The following is a 14929-nucleotide window of genomic DNA, read 5'->3' on the forward strand; positions in this document are numbered from 1 at the left end:
TGAAAGAACTAGGAGAGACAAGGTGATTGCTAAGATGAAATTCAGGAAGGAGGGGCCGAATGAGACGGTGGCTTCTGGGAGCCAGTGCGGGGAATTGAAGAATACTATGTTTGAAGGGAGGACTTGGACAGCGTGCCAGTGAGGACACTGTGTCTATAGCAGATGTGAATGAGCTGAGGAGTGACTGGGAAGGGGAAACAAGAAGTGGTACCGACTTGAGGACAGGAGCTGTAGATGTGGACTAGAAGACATAATCTCGTTGGGAGTCGTCATAGGAAATATTGCAGATACTCTCTCAGTGAATGGTACAGTTTGGCAGTCTTTAGCTGCAGCTGCCTTAGCAAAGTTTCTCCAACACCAGTCTCGCAAGTAAGTCAACGTGTCATATGTCTTCTGTTCTAGGTTCAAGACAAGTTGCTGCTGTCTGCCTGCCACCTCTTGGTCTCACTAGCTACCACTGTGCGGCCTGTCTTTCTTATCAGCATCCCTGCAGTGCAGAAGGTGTTCAATAGCATCATTGATGCCTCTGCCCAGCGCCTAACGGATAAGGTAGGACACACTCCCTGGGGCAGAAGAGGCTGCTTCTGCTTTTACATTCCAAGTTGAAAGCCACCCCAGCCACATGAACTGCTTCTGTGGGTAGCACTGATACAGCCTAGTAGATTTTCTTACCTATAGCTGAAATCCTGATTCAGATGGGAACTCTTCTCCATCCATGCACAGAGACATCATTTGCTCCCTAATGAGAGTCCCTGTGCTCTCATTAGTTTAGGCCAGTCTGGTTTGCATTTGCACACACTTTCATTCTGGGTTTGAGATGCTACCTGGGAGGCTCAGACTAGACAGGAGCATGAGGTTGGTGAGGTAGGTAGACTTACAGGCAGGTTCCTTAGAAACCTGAATGTGAGCACATGATGGCAAGAGAGTCTCCTTATGAGCCTGTTTCCAGTTGTTTCTTGGGGGTCAGAAGGCAATATCAAAGGCCACACTAGACTTGTGTCTGGTGAGGGAACCCTCTTGTGAGACTTCAGGTGCCAGATTGAGCAAGGTGAATACCAGCTAGACTTCTTGTATATTGAGACCCAGACTTGCAGTTACTTCTGTGTTTCTTTTTCCTGCCTAACTCGAGTTCCTTAAAGGTAGAAGATGTCCAGGCTATAAGAATGACACGTAGGCCCTGAGGCAGAGTTGATCTTGGCTACCAGCTTTTGCTTGGCCTTTGACCTCTGATGGATTCATTTTCGTTCTTTCCAGGCTCAGGTTTTGGTTTGCCGTGCACTCTCGAACACCTTGCTCCTTCCATGGCCAAACCTTCCTGAGAGTGAGCAGCAGTGGCCCCTACGCTCTATCAACCATGCCAGTCTCATCTCTGCACTCTCTCGGGACTACCACAGCCTGAAGCCCAGTGCTGCTGCCCCCCAGAGAAAGGTGCCACTGGATGAGAGTAAGTAGCTTCTGAGTGGACATTCGCCCCCAAAGCTCCTGAAGTGACTTCATCTGCTTATAGTGACATGACTACTCCTGGAAAAGGCAGACCAGATAAACTAGATCTTTCCTGAAGGAAGGAATTCACCATTGTATCTGCTGGACATATCCCCTGGGTACATTCTTCCTGTTTATTTGCTTACAGTTAGAAGCCTAAAAAGAAGGTGTGGATGACACTGCCAATGGTGCTGTTCATCCATTAAGACCTAGGCTGACTGTGAGCTCATTTCAGATGCTTTTGTGAGCAGAGTAGTTCCCTTCTTCACTGGAAAGTATACTTCAGAACTGTCTTTCGAATAGCTTTAACTTTTCCAAATAGAAACCTTTCAGAGGTTTTGGAAGAACGTGTGTCTTTACAACTAACATTGAGCTGTTATTATTTACATTAATGAGAAAAAAATGAAACTTATAATTTATGTAAAAAGGATCAAATTTTCTTTGAAAATAACAAATACTGAAATATTTTAAAGATAAAATCTTTTCACAGTAAGAATAATGAAATGCTATTAGATGGCATTGCCTGTAGAATGTCAGCAGGGATGCTTTGTGAAATATCACAGGTGGTAATGAAGAGTATTGTTTGTTAGTTTGCTTGGGGTAGGTCTCATTGTATATCCCAGGTGACTAGGACTAGGACTTGGGATCTTGCTGGCTCTGCCTCCAACACAGTTTGTATAGACATGCTTCACAGTGGCCTGCTTTATCACTTTGTTTTTCTTTTTCTTTTTCTTTTTTTTTTTTTTTTTTTGGAGATGATTTTTGTAGATCACACCACATAGACTAGGTTAGCTAAACAGTGAGCCCCAGGTACCAGCCTGTTTCCAGACCTCTCCATCACTGGAACATGTGTGTGCCTCCGTGCTCAGAGTTTAAATGCAGCTTCTGGGGATGGAATCAGGGTCTCGTACTTCTGCAGCAATGGCATTGCCTCCCCAGTTTTCTAAGCTTTCTCTTTAAAAGACTTTGTTTCTGCTTTAAAGCATTTTGTGTATGAGTGGTGTGTGTGCCATGTGTGTGCTCAAGTGTACAATTGTAGAGTCAGAAGAACATTGAATGTCCTCTATTACTATGTCTTAGTCCTTTAAGTAAAGGTCTATTTGAACCTGGAGATCACGTGTTTTCCAGACCATCTTTCCAGCCCCCACAAGATGGTTTTTTATAAATATTATAACCTGAATATTAACATACTCTGTATTAAAATTTGAAATAGAATAACTTAAAGACAAGGGAATTCCCAAGTCTCAACTGTGTCAGCATCACGGAAAGCAATTGTTGTAGCTGGGCTTTGTGCTTGTATCCATATTTTTACTGTGTACAATTATAACATGACACACATAGACAGAATGTGCTATATACAAGGCTCTTGCTTTAGTTTTATGTCTGGTATCAAACCTGGCTTTACCAGCATCAGTGTTTGAAGTCTGGTGCTTGTTTTATTCTAAAGTATTATTCAAAGAAAGTAGTCTTTTTCTCTTTTTAGCTTTATGATGGGGAGGATATCTGTTAATTTGATTTTATCTGGTGTAGTGGCTTGACACAAAGGAATAAGTTAAGCCTCGTTCATGCTGCATGTCAAGCACCCATGATGCTTAGGACTGGAAGGACACTGAAGGTCACAGGCTGGTGAACTTCACTTCAGTGGGAGGATTGGCACACATACTTGCCAGAACAAGCCATATGTCCATGACTTAATCTCCGAGCAGATAAGGGGGTGTGAGACTGTTAGCTGGTATGGTTTCTGTGCAGAAGCACTGGCCTTAAAACCTGGTGTGTGTAGTTTCTTGGGCTTCGTCTTCTCTGGATTCTTCAGGCATATTGTTGCCTTCATTCTTCAGTAGTGAGATTAAACTTTGGAAAAGGGTTCCCTTTCCTTACTCAACTATATATTTTGAAAACTTTAAAATTTCAGACTTGTTGAAATAAGAACTGTCCTCTGAACAATCAGCCTGGTCTACATAGTGAGTTCCAGGCCAACCAGGGCTACATAAAGAGACCGCCACCCCCATCTCAAAAACCAAACAATGACAAATACACAACAGTAAGAGCTGTGTATCATATTAAGACACTCTGGTTTAATCTCAAATACCAGGGGAGAAAAAAGAAAAGGACAGTTGCTTATCTTTCTCCTTGCTTCACCCTCGCTTGCTTTGCCACATTGTGTTTTCTTCCTCTAATATACTTCTTATAGAGGCCAGACTTGTGTAGTAAGCTGCAGACCTTTACACAAAGCAAGACGCTGATACTGTCTTATAACCAAAGCACTGGCCAGCAGAGGGATAAAACATTTAACTTTTGAACCGCATAATAACAAGTATATCTTTGGTTTTTCTAAAAGCTCAGGGTTGTGCACTGTGTTTGGCTATTGTTTCTCTTTATTGCACTTCAGTACAGAAACGCACCCCATCTTTGTCTGTCATGACCTTGGCATTTCTTAAGAGTCCAGGCTTGTTTTGGAGTAGATTTTTTTTTTCTTAATTTTGTTGTACCTGATTATTCCCACCAAATTAGGTAGAGTGGTGTGTGCTTCTCATTACATCACTTCTCTTTGTCACGTGACTTTCAGGCACTGTCTGGGGAAAGCTGACTCCCCCAAGGCCCCAGAGAAAGTGATGGGGTTAGAAGTGTGAATGACTGGATCTGGGGTCCTGTACCACTTCTCCTCATTGTCTCTTGCTTTTTGAAAATCAAGTCTTTAATGCTTTGGGGTTGTTGTATTTATTATCATCACTATTAATATTATTTTTTGAGGTAGAGACTTTGACTCAGACTGTCCTGTAACTCTTGATATTCCCGCCTCCACCTCTGACCTGCTGAGTCTGCATGCTGCCTGGCTTTCATGGTTTATAATATACTATTTGTGGGCAGGCCACAGTTCCACACTAAGGGCTTTCAGTTTTTTTATATGCTTTAGTAAATAAACATTGGTCCTTTTTAAAATTTCCTTGAGTGTCAGACAGGGCAGATTCTTGTCTTTTGACTCCTTTGTTTTTAGCCCCTGGTACCCTGCCCTTCCTGGGTTCCTAGCCTTATCACAGTCCTTGAGGTCGCAGTGACTTCTTACAAGTAGTGTGAGTGTACCTTTTGTTTGCTTCCGTATGTCTCACCAGTCTTCAGTGATCAGCCTGTTGGGAGTCATTGTCTGTCATCCTCGGTCCCATGAGGGGATATTTCTGGCCACAGTTTCAGATGAAGAAAGCAGAGCTCAGCACCTAGTTAAACCAGAGGAATAGAAGTAACTTTGTACAATTCTAAGCATGTCATCTTCCACCTACACCCTCCTCTGACTGAAGCTTTAGAGCTGACCCCCACCTCCCCTGAGAGCCAGTGGGCTCTGTGAGGCTCAGAACAGCCCAGAATATACTACAAGTTTGGTAGTGGCTCTCCAAGTCTCCATCTGGACCAGCTTATCAAGGTTGAGCCTAATAGACTTGGACTGAATCAAGCAGTCTCCATGCATGCAAGAGAATGGTGACAACTTTCTCAGACCTTGTATGCCAAGTACCCTGCTAAAACCTTGCCTCTGACCCTCAGAACAACCTAACAAGGATGGATCTTTTGGGCCTAACTGGAACCCTGCCCAGGGTATAAGCTGGCTACTGACCCTCTCTTTGTGGCAGTCAGAGCTTTCACTTTGAATGCTGGCTGCTCACTGCCACCATTTCCTGTGCTGTGTAGAATCACAGTGTGAACTCATGTCAGTGTATAGTTAGAATTAAATATGTTGCACAGTAATATATAATAATCACATATACATTATCAGGCTACAGACCCGATATGCCAAAGATTGATAAAGCAATTCTTTTAAAGCCAGCATTATTACATTGCATGGTAAGCTGTACCTGTGGGCTAGCAGAGTGGGTACTGTCTGTAGCTGCAGGGGGATGAGTCTGCGCTCCTGTGTTAATTACTTGGCCATTTGTCTTACCAATCACCTCATCAACTTATGGGGTATTTATTTAGCTAGTTACTGTTTTGTGGAGGGTGATGGGGGTGGGTTTCCTGGAGCTTAGGCTAGCCTTAAAACTTGTACTTTTGTCTCTTGAGTGGTGGAATTACAGGCAAGTGCTAGCACACCCAGTTTTTATAAAGTGTTGCTGAGTGTTGATCCCATGGCCTTGTGCATATTAGCAAGAACTTTATCAGTTAAGCTATACCCCCAGCCTATTACCTATTTGATTTGTTGCTGGTGGATAAAGGAGTGTGGAAGCGTAAGTCCAAGTGTGCAGACAACTGGAGTCTTGGAGGTAAAAAGGAAGAGGAGAGACATGGTGCTTATGGGGTCGCATAATGAAATAGGGACAGACAGGCTCTACTGGTTAGCAAGACTTCCTTCTGTGTGCACGTCAGCCTGGTGTTCCCTCTGCGAGGTTCTTCCCTCCCTGTGTGTGTTCCCTCTGACTCTACTGTGTCTCAGGCAACACATAACTGCAGCTTCATCTTGACTTGCAGCCAAAGTGATTATTCACCAGACACTTAGTGTCTTGGAAGACATTGTGGAGAATATCTCTGGGGAATCCACCAAGTCACGACAGATCTGCTACCAGTCACTGCAGGAATCCGTTCAGGTCTCCCTGGCCCTCTTTCCAGCTTTCATCCATCAGTCAGGTAAGAATTGGCTCAGAGGCTTGCCTCATGGGTGGATGATGTTCACAAGGTCCAGAATACCCACTTAGATCTGTAGAATACGCCAAGTCAGAGCAAGCCAGCCTGGGCTGCTCAGTGAAGGGAAGCATATGGACAGAGGCAAAGGTGTGTTGTCATTGGAGAGTCTGGAAAGGTGGGCAGAGCTGATGTGGTTTTCTTAACCCACTGCCACTTGCTGTCACCAACTGGTACTGCTCTGTCAATCTGAATGTATTTGTCTGGCTCTGCTGAGAACATTTACAGTGGACTTATCAGTGTTAGAAAGACAGCAGGGGCTTTGTAGCTTAGATGCACTGGTGGTATCTTGTAAGTACATTGTGTGTGGTAAGAACCAAAATGTCCCATGCAAGATGAGATCTGGCATATGGAACCACGCTAACCAGAATCAATAAATTCATTTAGTAGCCCAGGACAGTGTGACCTGAGTGCTGTATCATTATCTTTTAGCCACTTAACCTTGACCCACTACAGGGATGATTGGTCTTAGAAAGAAATGCCAAGGAATTTGGATGTTGACCCAGTTGGATAATTTCTTGGATATGAGCACAAAGTGATTCTTTTTCAGTGAAAATGCTGACCATGCTGAATGTGGGACAGTACGCTGGGCTTCAAGATGACACAACTCCATTTCCTACTGCTAGCAATCAGGCAGCCGTTCCTAGGACCATAGCCGTGTTCTCAGCAGGCTCTTAATCATTTTCCACTTTCCATCATTGGCTCTGATGGGGTTGGGGACATTTCTTCCAGGAGATGCATTAGAGAGAGATGACAGTGCAGATTGCAAAGGAAAATGGACCAAGCTACGGTGCATTAGTCCCTGTGCATGTGGTGTTGACCATTTGCTTTGTCCTTTGTTTAGATGTGACTGATGAGATGCTGAGCTTCTTCCTCACCTTGTTTCGAGGCCTTAGAGTACAGATGGGTGTGCCTTTCACAGAGCAGATCATACAGACCTTCCTCAACATGTTTACCAGGTAACCAGACACCCGCAGCCCAGGCCTTTCAGAGTCTATGGACAAGCCTGGCTGCAAAATGCAGGACTTTCTGCTCCTTTTCCTCACTTGCAGCAACATTGCTTGTCATCTTGTTCCAGGAGAAGTGGTTGTTGAGTTATTCTGTGGCTTTCTTTTGCCTACAGAGAACAGTTGGCTGAGAGCATCCTCCATGAAGGCAGCACTGGCTGCCGGGTGGTGGAGAAGTTCCTGAAGATCCTACAAGTGGTGGTGCAGGAGCCTGGTCAGGTGTTCAAGCCCTTCCTCCCCAGCATTATTGCACTCTGCATGGAGCAGGTGTACCCCATCATTGCTGAGGTAGGTGGGGCCAGGGAGGCAGAGAGAGAGGGAGAGAGGGAGGAAAAGTGCCTTGTGCTTTGATCTCATTTGTAGGTTCTTTCAGTACTCATTTTTGGGGGTCCCTCCTCCATTCAAGAAAAGGTCATGTCATGCATACACATACACAAAAATAAATGAATACTTAATAAAAAGAATAAATGCAGACTTAGGGCTTTTAAATGCTCATAACTCATAGCTGGAGAGCTGACTTAGCAGTTAGTGTGCACTGCTTTTCCTGAGGCCCTGTGTTTCTCTCTTTAAATAGTTTTTTGGGTTCCTCTCCCCAGGAAGGAATGCTTTCAACTGGTAGTCTTGCTAAAAGCAAGTTCTTGGTGACCATTCAGGTAGAGCTTTTAGTGGTCTGGGAAACTACAAGAATAGGCACTCTGTGTACACAGTAAGTACAGATGCAGCTTGACTGTCACAGCAATGGCTAGGAGAGTATAAGCTGATCTTGTAGTTGTCCCCATAGTCAGGGTGCTGGGTCCTGAGACACTCATGAGCATGCAGCTATCAGTCACAGAATTCTCCAGCAGTGCTGGAAATAATATGGCTTGTGTGCTCACTGGTAACTTGGACATTTGGATTTAAGTTAGGAAATCATGCTTCAGTAACCCCCTGCTTGCTCAGAATCCTGATGCTGGCTGCAGGAAAAGGAGCTGCACCCAGGCAGCAATTAGCACAGCATGTTGCCTCCACTGGGAGGCTTTTAGATTTCTCAATTCCTAAGTACTCTTCAGACTTGCCTCTCTTGAGCTGCTTTTAAGGCATCTTGCTAGGCCCTCAGGTTGCTTAAAGCTGGCAGGTTAGTCAGCATTCTAACCTGCTAGTTTCTATCCTGGGAGAGGGATCTACCAACATGGAAAATAGGAACAGTCCAACTGGCTATTTTCTGAATAGAAAAATCCATATTTTCATTGTCTTTGCCCTTTTCCTAGTCTTTAAAGCTGAGTGACTGATTCATTAGAAAGAGCATCCTAGCACTCACCTTAATGTTGTCTCAAATGTAGGCCTGTCTCTTGAAGCACTCCTGGGTGAATGACCCCCTCCAAGAGCTCAGGGCCTTCTGCATGGGAAGTGGCAGGAGTATGGGTAGGATGTGAATACTGGCTACTATCTGGTGCCTCTTAGGCTTCTGTGGTGGCCTACACTGGCCAAGAGGCCCCAAAGCTGCATGAAGGGAAAGTGCAATGCTGTGTGGCTATCTCTATAGCGCCCGTCACCTGATGTGAAGGCTGAACTGTTTGAACTCCTCTTTCGGACGCTCCATCACAACTGGCGGTACTTCTTCAAGTCTACTGTCCTGGCTAGTGTGCAGAGGGGCATTGCTGAGGAACAGATGGAGAATGAACCTCAGTTCAGTGCCATCATGCAGGTGAGGTGGTGGGCTTACCTGTGAAGGTGCGGTGTGCTCTGAGTGCAAGAGGGCCTTGTTGAGGGTGCTGCCTGCATCCTTGGCCCATGTCCCTCAGGTTGGCTCTTGTCAAGTATGTGGTCCACTTCTTCTAAGCTGGCCCTACAGCCGGTGTAGGGCTGACACTAAACTCTGCCCCTGTTGGTTTCTTGGGGCTTCAAACTCTAGTTGTGTAAAGTGAGGTCATTCCTGCTGTGAAATCACGAACCTGTTGTGAGATACACGAGACAGTGCACATCAAGGACACGGCACCCGAGGATGTGTGCTAAATGTCCCTTCCCTTCACTTACGAGCAGTGTAAGGCAGAATCTGTGGGGCATAGTGACACATGTAGTTCCAGCCCTTGGAACACTTGAAGGCTGAGGCAGGGTGACAAGTTCTACCTGGTTCTTGCTTACAAGGAGTCTCTGGAGAGCCCAGCAGTCTGCATTTGGAAAGGGCATTCTGATCCTACTGTACTGCCCTGTTCAGGGCCTGGGCTTGATGTATTCTGTTGTTTGCTCCCCCAGGCTTTGTCTGTGTTTGTTGACTTCGTTTACCAAGGACTGACTGGTCTTTCACTTGGGCTTATAAAAGTCACTTTGAAAGAGTTTCATACTTAAGCAGTTTCTTATAATGTTATATGTGTGGCTGAAGGTATGATCTAGCGGTCCAGAGGAAATGACAGCCTGTGTTCACACAACCTGTACACAGATGCTTGTGTCTGTTTTCATGATTGCTCTAGACCGGAAACAATCCAAATAGTCACTAGCTGTGAATGGGTCAACCCAGTGGCAAATAAAGGACATACTACTACGGTGGATATGCTCTGCCAAGTGAAAAAAGCCAGAGGAAAGGCTCTGCCCTGCCCCATGACTCTTTTCCATGATGTGGAAAAGAAAAGTGTAGGGAAGGAGAATGAGCAGTTGTTTCCAGCACAGGAAAAGAATGGAGATACAGTTAGTGTGAGGAGAAGTTTCAGGGCAAGGGAAATGCCTTACACCTTGATGGTGATGGTGCTCTGTGTAGATCCATGTCCTACAGTGCCAAAGAGAGTTTTCTCCAGCTTCAGAGAGCTTGACTCGAGGAACAGATCACACTACTGCAGCAGCAAGGACAAGATTCCTTGCACGGACTCCCAGACAGTCCTGGGATGGAGTAGCCACTTATGTAGGCTGCCGGCCTCCCTTGCTCCTGTGGTCCCCTTGTATTGGAGTGGGGAAAGTTTGTGTTGGGTGTTTGCTCCTGAACTAGTAGCTTTCCATCCTAGACATTCTGAGGCAGTTTACAGATGTGCTGTTGCTCAGCCCCAAAGCTGATGTGGTGCTTGAGAGGGAACTTCTGAGGACTTGAGGCCTGTGAGGCATGGGCGTTAAGGAGCACGAGTATCTCCTGGACAGACAGACAGACAGTCAGGCAGGCAGGCAGGCAGGCCGGCAGGCCGGCCATGCTGTCTGCTCAGATTGCTCCAGGATTTGACTAGTGTAGGTGTCTTGCTTCAAAGACTGGCTCATGAAGAGATAGAGCAGTGGTTCTTGACTTTTCTAATGCTGTGGCCCTTTAATACAGTCCTCATGTTGTGGTGACCCCCAGCTGTCATTTTGCTGTTAGGAATTGTAGATATCTGATATATAATCTTGTGGTGGTCACAACCCACAGGTTGAGAACCACTGTTCTAAGAATTTTCTTTTAAAAGGTGTAGATGAGACCAAAATAAAAAGTGAGGTCCATGGGAAGACACATTTGCCAAGATGTCAGTGTTACACTGCAGAGGTCTGCCCTAGCGGGCAGAATTTAGACTGGTGCCTCACGCTAGCCATCCAACAAGGAGCTGTGTAGGTTGATTCTGGCATAAGATAGAGACCCTGGAGGGGTTGGGTCTGAGGGAGCATAAATGCTGCTTATTAAATAGTAGTCTTACTTCCCAGGCTTTTGGACAGTCCTTTCTTCAGCCAGACATCCACCTGTTCAAACAAAATCTCTTCTACTTGGAGACTCTGAATACCAAGCAGAAACTATACCACAAAGTAAGTGCCCTTCTCCCCTGGAAGGATTCCTCTTCATCTGAGAGTTCTGGGCTGAGTCTAACTCCTTTGATCAGCCTGGTGTGTACTTTGGGAGCTCACTGAGCCTGGGGGCAGGTGGGCAGTCTTAGTCAGCCTCCTGGTTCATGTTCCTGCTCCTCTGCTTGCAGAAGATCTTCCGGACCACCATGCTGTTCCAGTTTGTGAATGTGCTGCTCCAAGTCCTGGTTCATAAGTCTCATGACCTTCTACAAGAGGAGATTGGCATTGCCATTTACAACATGGCTTCTGTCGACTTTGACGGCTTCTTCGCAGCCTTTCTTCCAGAGTTCCTGAGCAGCTGTGATGGTGTGGATGCCAATCAGAAAAATGTGCTGGGGCGGAATTTCAAGATGGATCGGGTGAGGAGAAAAGGCCAGTCTACAAGGGAATACATGTGTGGGCTCTTGAGCTTGCTGTCTGATTAGTAAGGGCCCTTCTAGGTCTGGGCATGGTTCTACCCACTGTAGGTTGTCATCAACACCGGGGTGTGGAGGGCATACTCTTTCTCTGGGACTTAGCTTCTGTAGCTCATATGTTCTCTGTCTCAGCCACTGAGGTCCCTGGAACTGGCCTCAGCAGGCCACACATTACCTTACTTTTTTTTTGTCTGCATCCCCCACCCCCTCAACACACGTCTCTGCCTCCCCTCCCATTCTTAGGGGCTAGACGGCAGCATACTGCCCCTCTGCCCTGACTTTCAGGCGGGCTAAAAAGGCTGGTACAGCTTTGGGTCTGCAGAGATGACCCTGTTGCTTGGCTACCCAGGCTCTTCCTGTCACTCTGCACAACCCAGCACTGGCGCAGCTCAGACTCATCAAAGGAGCCTCATAATGCTCACTCTCTGTGCTAAGAGACCTAGGGGGAAGTCCCTTGGGGGTGATGGGGCAGTCAGGGTGCTGATGACTCTGGATGCTGTCAAGCTATGTATCGCCCTCTTTCTGCATCAAGTGGCTGTAGCCCTCCCTGATCTTTGCGTGATAGGACATCTTTAGAACTTTGCAAAAGAAAGTTCTTTTGGAAACTTTTCTTCTTTGAAACAAGCACTGCTCCTCTTGTTCTCTTAGGTAGGGTGTGGTTATTTATGATTTATTAAAGTTTGTCTGAGGATTCAGAAAAGAAAGTCAGCCACAAACAATAGAAGCCAGGTACACAGTTTTAATCCCCAGACTCTTTCAGCCACTTGAGTAGTTTTTCCTTGGTTTTCCATAGACAACTCCTAATGTCTCCTGGCTGCTTTGCAATGGCACATGTATTGGCTAATGCAGTGGCTTTCGAATTCAGTTACTCCGCAGAGTTCTGAGATGCATATTGAAAATGAATGCTTGGCTCCACCAAGGGAGTTCTGGTTTTTTGGGAGCTGCTGATTGAAAAGAGACTTAGTCGGCTTTTGGCTTGGTTTGGTTTGGGTATTCTGAGATGGATTTGCTGTGTAGCCTTTGCTGGACTTGATATGTGATTCTCTCTCCCCTCCCCCTTGATATGCAAGTGTCATCTAACCCTTTCCATCCCCTCCCCCTCTCTGCACAGGGTTTTTCTTTGGTCTGAAACTTACTGTATAGACCAGGTTAGCCTCAAAATCAGAGATCATCCTGGCTCTGCCTCCTGAGTGCTGGGATTAAAAGTGAACACTACCAGACCCTGTGCTCTGTGCTATTCTTTAGGATGAAATGAATCACACTTTCCCTTTGATCATCTGTTCATTCACCTTGCTGCCAGGTACCAGTCCCTGCTTCCACAAAGGCTTTTGTTGAAAACAGGCTGCATGGCATTGTTTTTGAGCCGTGTTGTTTCTGGCACTTCCTGCTCTTCCAGGCACCTTCCGAAGAGCGACTATTAGCTTCATTTTGAAGATGGCTAGGTTTAGAGGGCCACCTAGTAGTGGGTAGTTACTGGACTTACAAGTAGTGGAGATGTGGAACAGGATGTGAGCTGAGTGGTTGAGAGCAGGCAGCATGATGGATCTGAGGCACTTTGAGAGTGCAACAGAGGGGTTGACTGGACCTCCTAAGGCAAGACAGGCAGGAACTTTGGCTGTAGGGACAGGTTTGCCCTGAGTTCCAGAAAGGAAGAAAGCCAGAGAGGTAGAACTATCAGCTATTTGATGTGACTGAGTTTTACACAGGGATCACCTTGGTAGCCAAGGCGAGGTGCCAGTTATGCCTGTGACAGCATTATGTGTACGGTTGACACTCTTCACATTTGGACCTGCACAGCAGGCCCTCCGTTGTCCCACACTAGCAGTGTGAACATGATGATGCTCAGGGTTCAGGCTGTGAGGGACTCCTGACTTTAACATCTGGGTGCTTTTCTAGTTGCTGTTGTTCCCAGCAGGACAACTCTGAGGCCAGGCACTGTGTTCTTCAGCGCAGATGTCATTCAACTTGTAGGGCCTTCTAGAACTCGTACAGGAAGGACTCTCTGATGGGGGTCGTGAAAGACTAGCCTAGGGGAAAGAGAGGGCAGAGGGGCAGCCAGGCTGGTGCCATACCTCTTCCCTCCCTCCCTGTCTGACCTGCAAGACCCTGCATTGCAGGCTGTGGTACAGCTCTGAATTGCTTGCAGCAGGGCCTGGCTTGTGAGGCCCAGGAGAAGAATTTTTGTATGTGTCCCCCACCCAACCTTATATCTTGCCCAGTACTTGGAATCTTATTAACTGTTTGCATAGAATCAAAAGCACGGGTGTGGGGGCAGCTGGTGAGTTTGGTGGGTAGGTAGCCTAGACTGTTGGGGTCTGCTGGACCTTCAAGAGCCTGGCTTCAGCTTTGCCCTGCCTTTCAGGACCTGCCCTCGTTCACACAGAACGTTCACCGGCTGGTAAACGACCTACGTTACTACCGACTCTGCAACGACAGCCTGCCCCCTGGCACCGTGAAGCTCTAGGAGTGCCTGCCTGCCTTCCTGGCTGCTCACTGCCCAAGGGACATGCCTGCTGCCACCGCCACCTACACCTCCTGCACCTGTGCCACAGACGTCTGTGACAAGCCTTGGCCACTCTCTGGATGGTCATGCCCTGAGCAAGTGGCCAGCCTTTTCCCTCTCCTGCTGCCACCAACACAGCAGGCTTTGGGGTCCATTTGGCACTGGTAGAGTTTCCAGGCATTTGGAGCAGGCAGAGGGTCATGTGGCCAGATGCCGGGGAGGCACCCAGAGATCCCACAGCGTGGTCCATGCAGATCATGTGTCTATCAGTCCTGAGTCAGAATCGCCAAGGACCGCTTACGACAGTGCCACCTTCTCACCATTCCACCTCCCCATCCCTCCTGGCCCAGCCAGCCCAGGAGAATTCGACAGCAGAACTGTTTTATGTCGAGCCTCCTGCCCCTCCGATTGCCTTGAAGTCTCTGCTCTTCGTCAGAGATTCGCGAAGACTCGCGTTTTTTTTGTTCTTGTTTTCTCATCATTCCATTGTGATACTAAGAAGCTTAATGGATAAATAAAATGCTTACGTTGTTGTTATATAAGCACTAGTTACGGGCATCTTTCCACCTGAACCCCCATAAAGCCAACAGTGGGACTCTGTGGTGCTGAGGCCCATGCTGTGTCTTGGAGGCTAGCGAGAGGACGACTGTGGTAGAGGCAGGCTTGCATCCTGAGCCTGTCTTGCTGCCGAATCCATAACCTGTTCTCCCAGCCCTACACTTCCATGTGGTGAGCCTGGGTTCTGGCTCCTTCCTTCCAGAGAGTAGAACCCCTCTGAAGATGCCCAGTCAGAGCTGTCTATCAGGGAACAAGCTTCACATGAGGTCCTGAGAGGGCAAGGTCTGTGTGGGTCGGAGTAGAAAGAGACAGTTGTGTATCCCTGGCAGGAGGAGACTAATTTCTGGAAGGCTGGGAGTTTGGGGCCTTGCCCTGCCATCCATATGTGGAAACCCCTGGTCCTAAGATAGAAAAAGTCACCATCCTTTGTTTGGAATGACCCGTGGCTAGATCCCATAGTAAAACACACACCTGGCCAGGGAGATTTACTTACAAATAAGCATAAGGTCAGAGCTTCTGAGAAATTGGGGCAG

General features: G+C 46.9%; 1 protein-coding gene across 2 annotated transcripts in view; it reads left to right on the plus strand.

Annotated features, from left to right (window-relative positions):
- The window catches only part of Xpo6 (exportin 6), a 104590-nt gene extending 90210 nt beyond the window's left edge, over nt 1-14380 (plus strand). For both annotated transcript variants that reach the window (XM_040754696.1, XM_040754698.1), the window contains exons 16-24: nt 403-549; nt 1255-1444; nt 5935-6090; nt 6989-7103; nt 7268-7439; nt 8674-8835; nt 10782-10880; nt 11048-11278; nt 13698-14380. In XM_040754696.1, coding sequence (XP_040610630.1) covers nt 403-549; nt 1255-1444; nt 5935-6090; nt 6989-7103; nt 7268-7439; nt 8674-8835; nt 10782-10880; nt 11048-11278; nt 13698-13799 — 1374 coding nt within the window. In that variant the 3' untranslated portion in view covers nt 13800-14380. The remainder of the gene's footprint in view (nt 1-402; nt 550-1254; nt 1445-5934; nt 6091-6988; nt 7104-7267; nt 7440-8673; nt 8836-10781; nt 10881-11047; nt 11279-13697) is intronic.
- Nucleotides 14381-14929: the final 549 nt, after the last annotated feature.

This window comes from Mesocricetus auratus, unplaced genomic scaffold (assembly GCF_017639785.1).
Source record: "Mesocricetus auratus isolate SY011 unplaced genomic scaffold, BCM_Maur_2.0 Super-Scaffold_4256, whole genome shotgun sequence".
Classification (NCBI taxonomy): domain Eukaryota; kingdom Metazoa; phylum Chordata; class Mammalia; order Rodentia; family Cricetidae; genus Mesocricetus; species Mesocricetus auratus.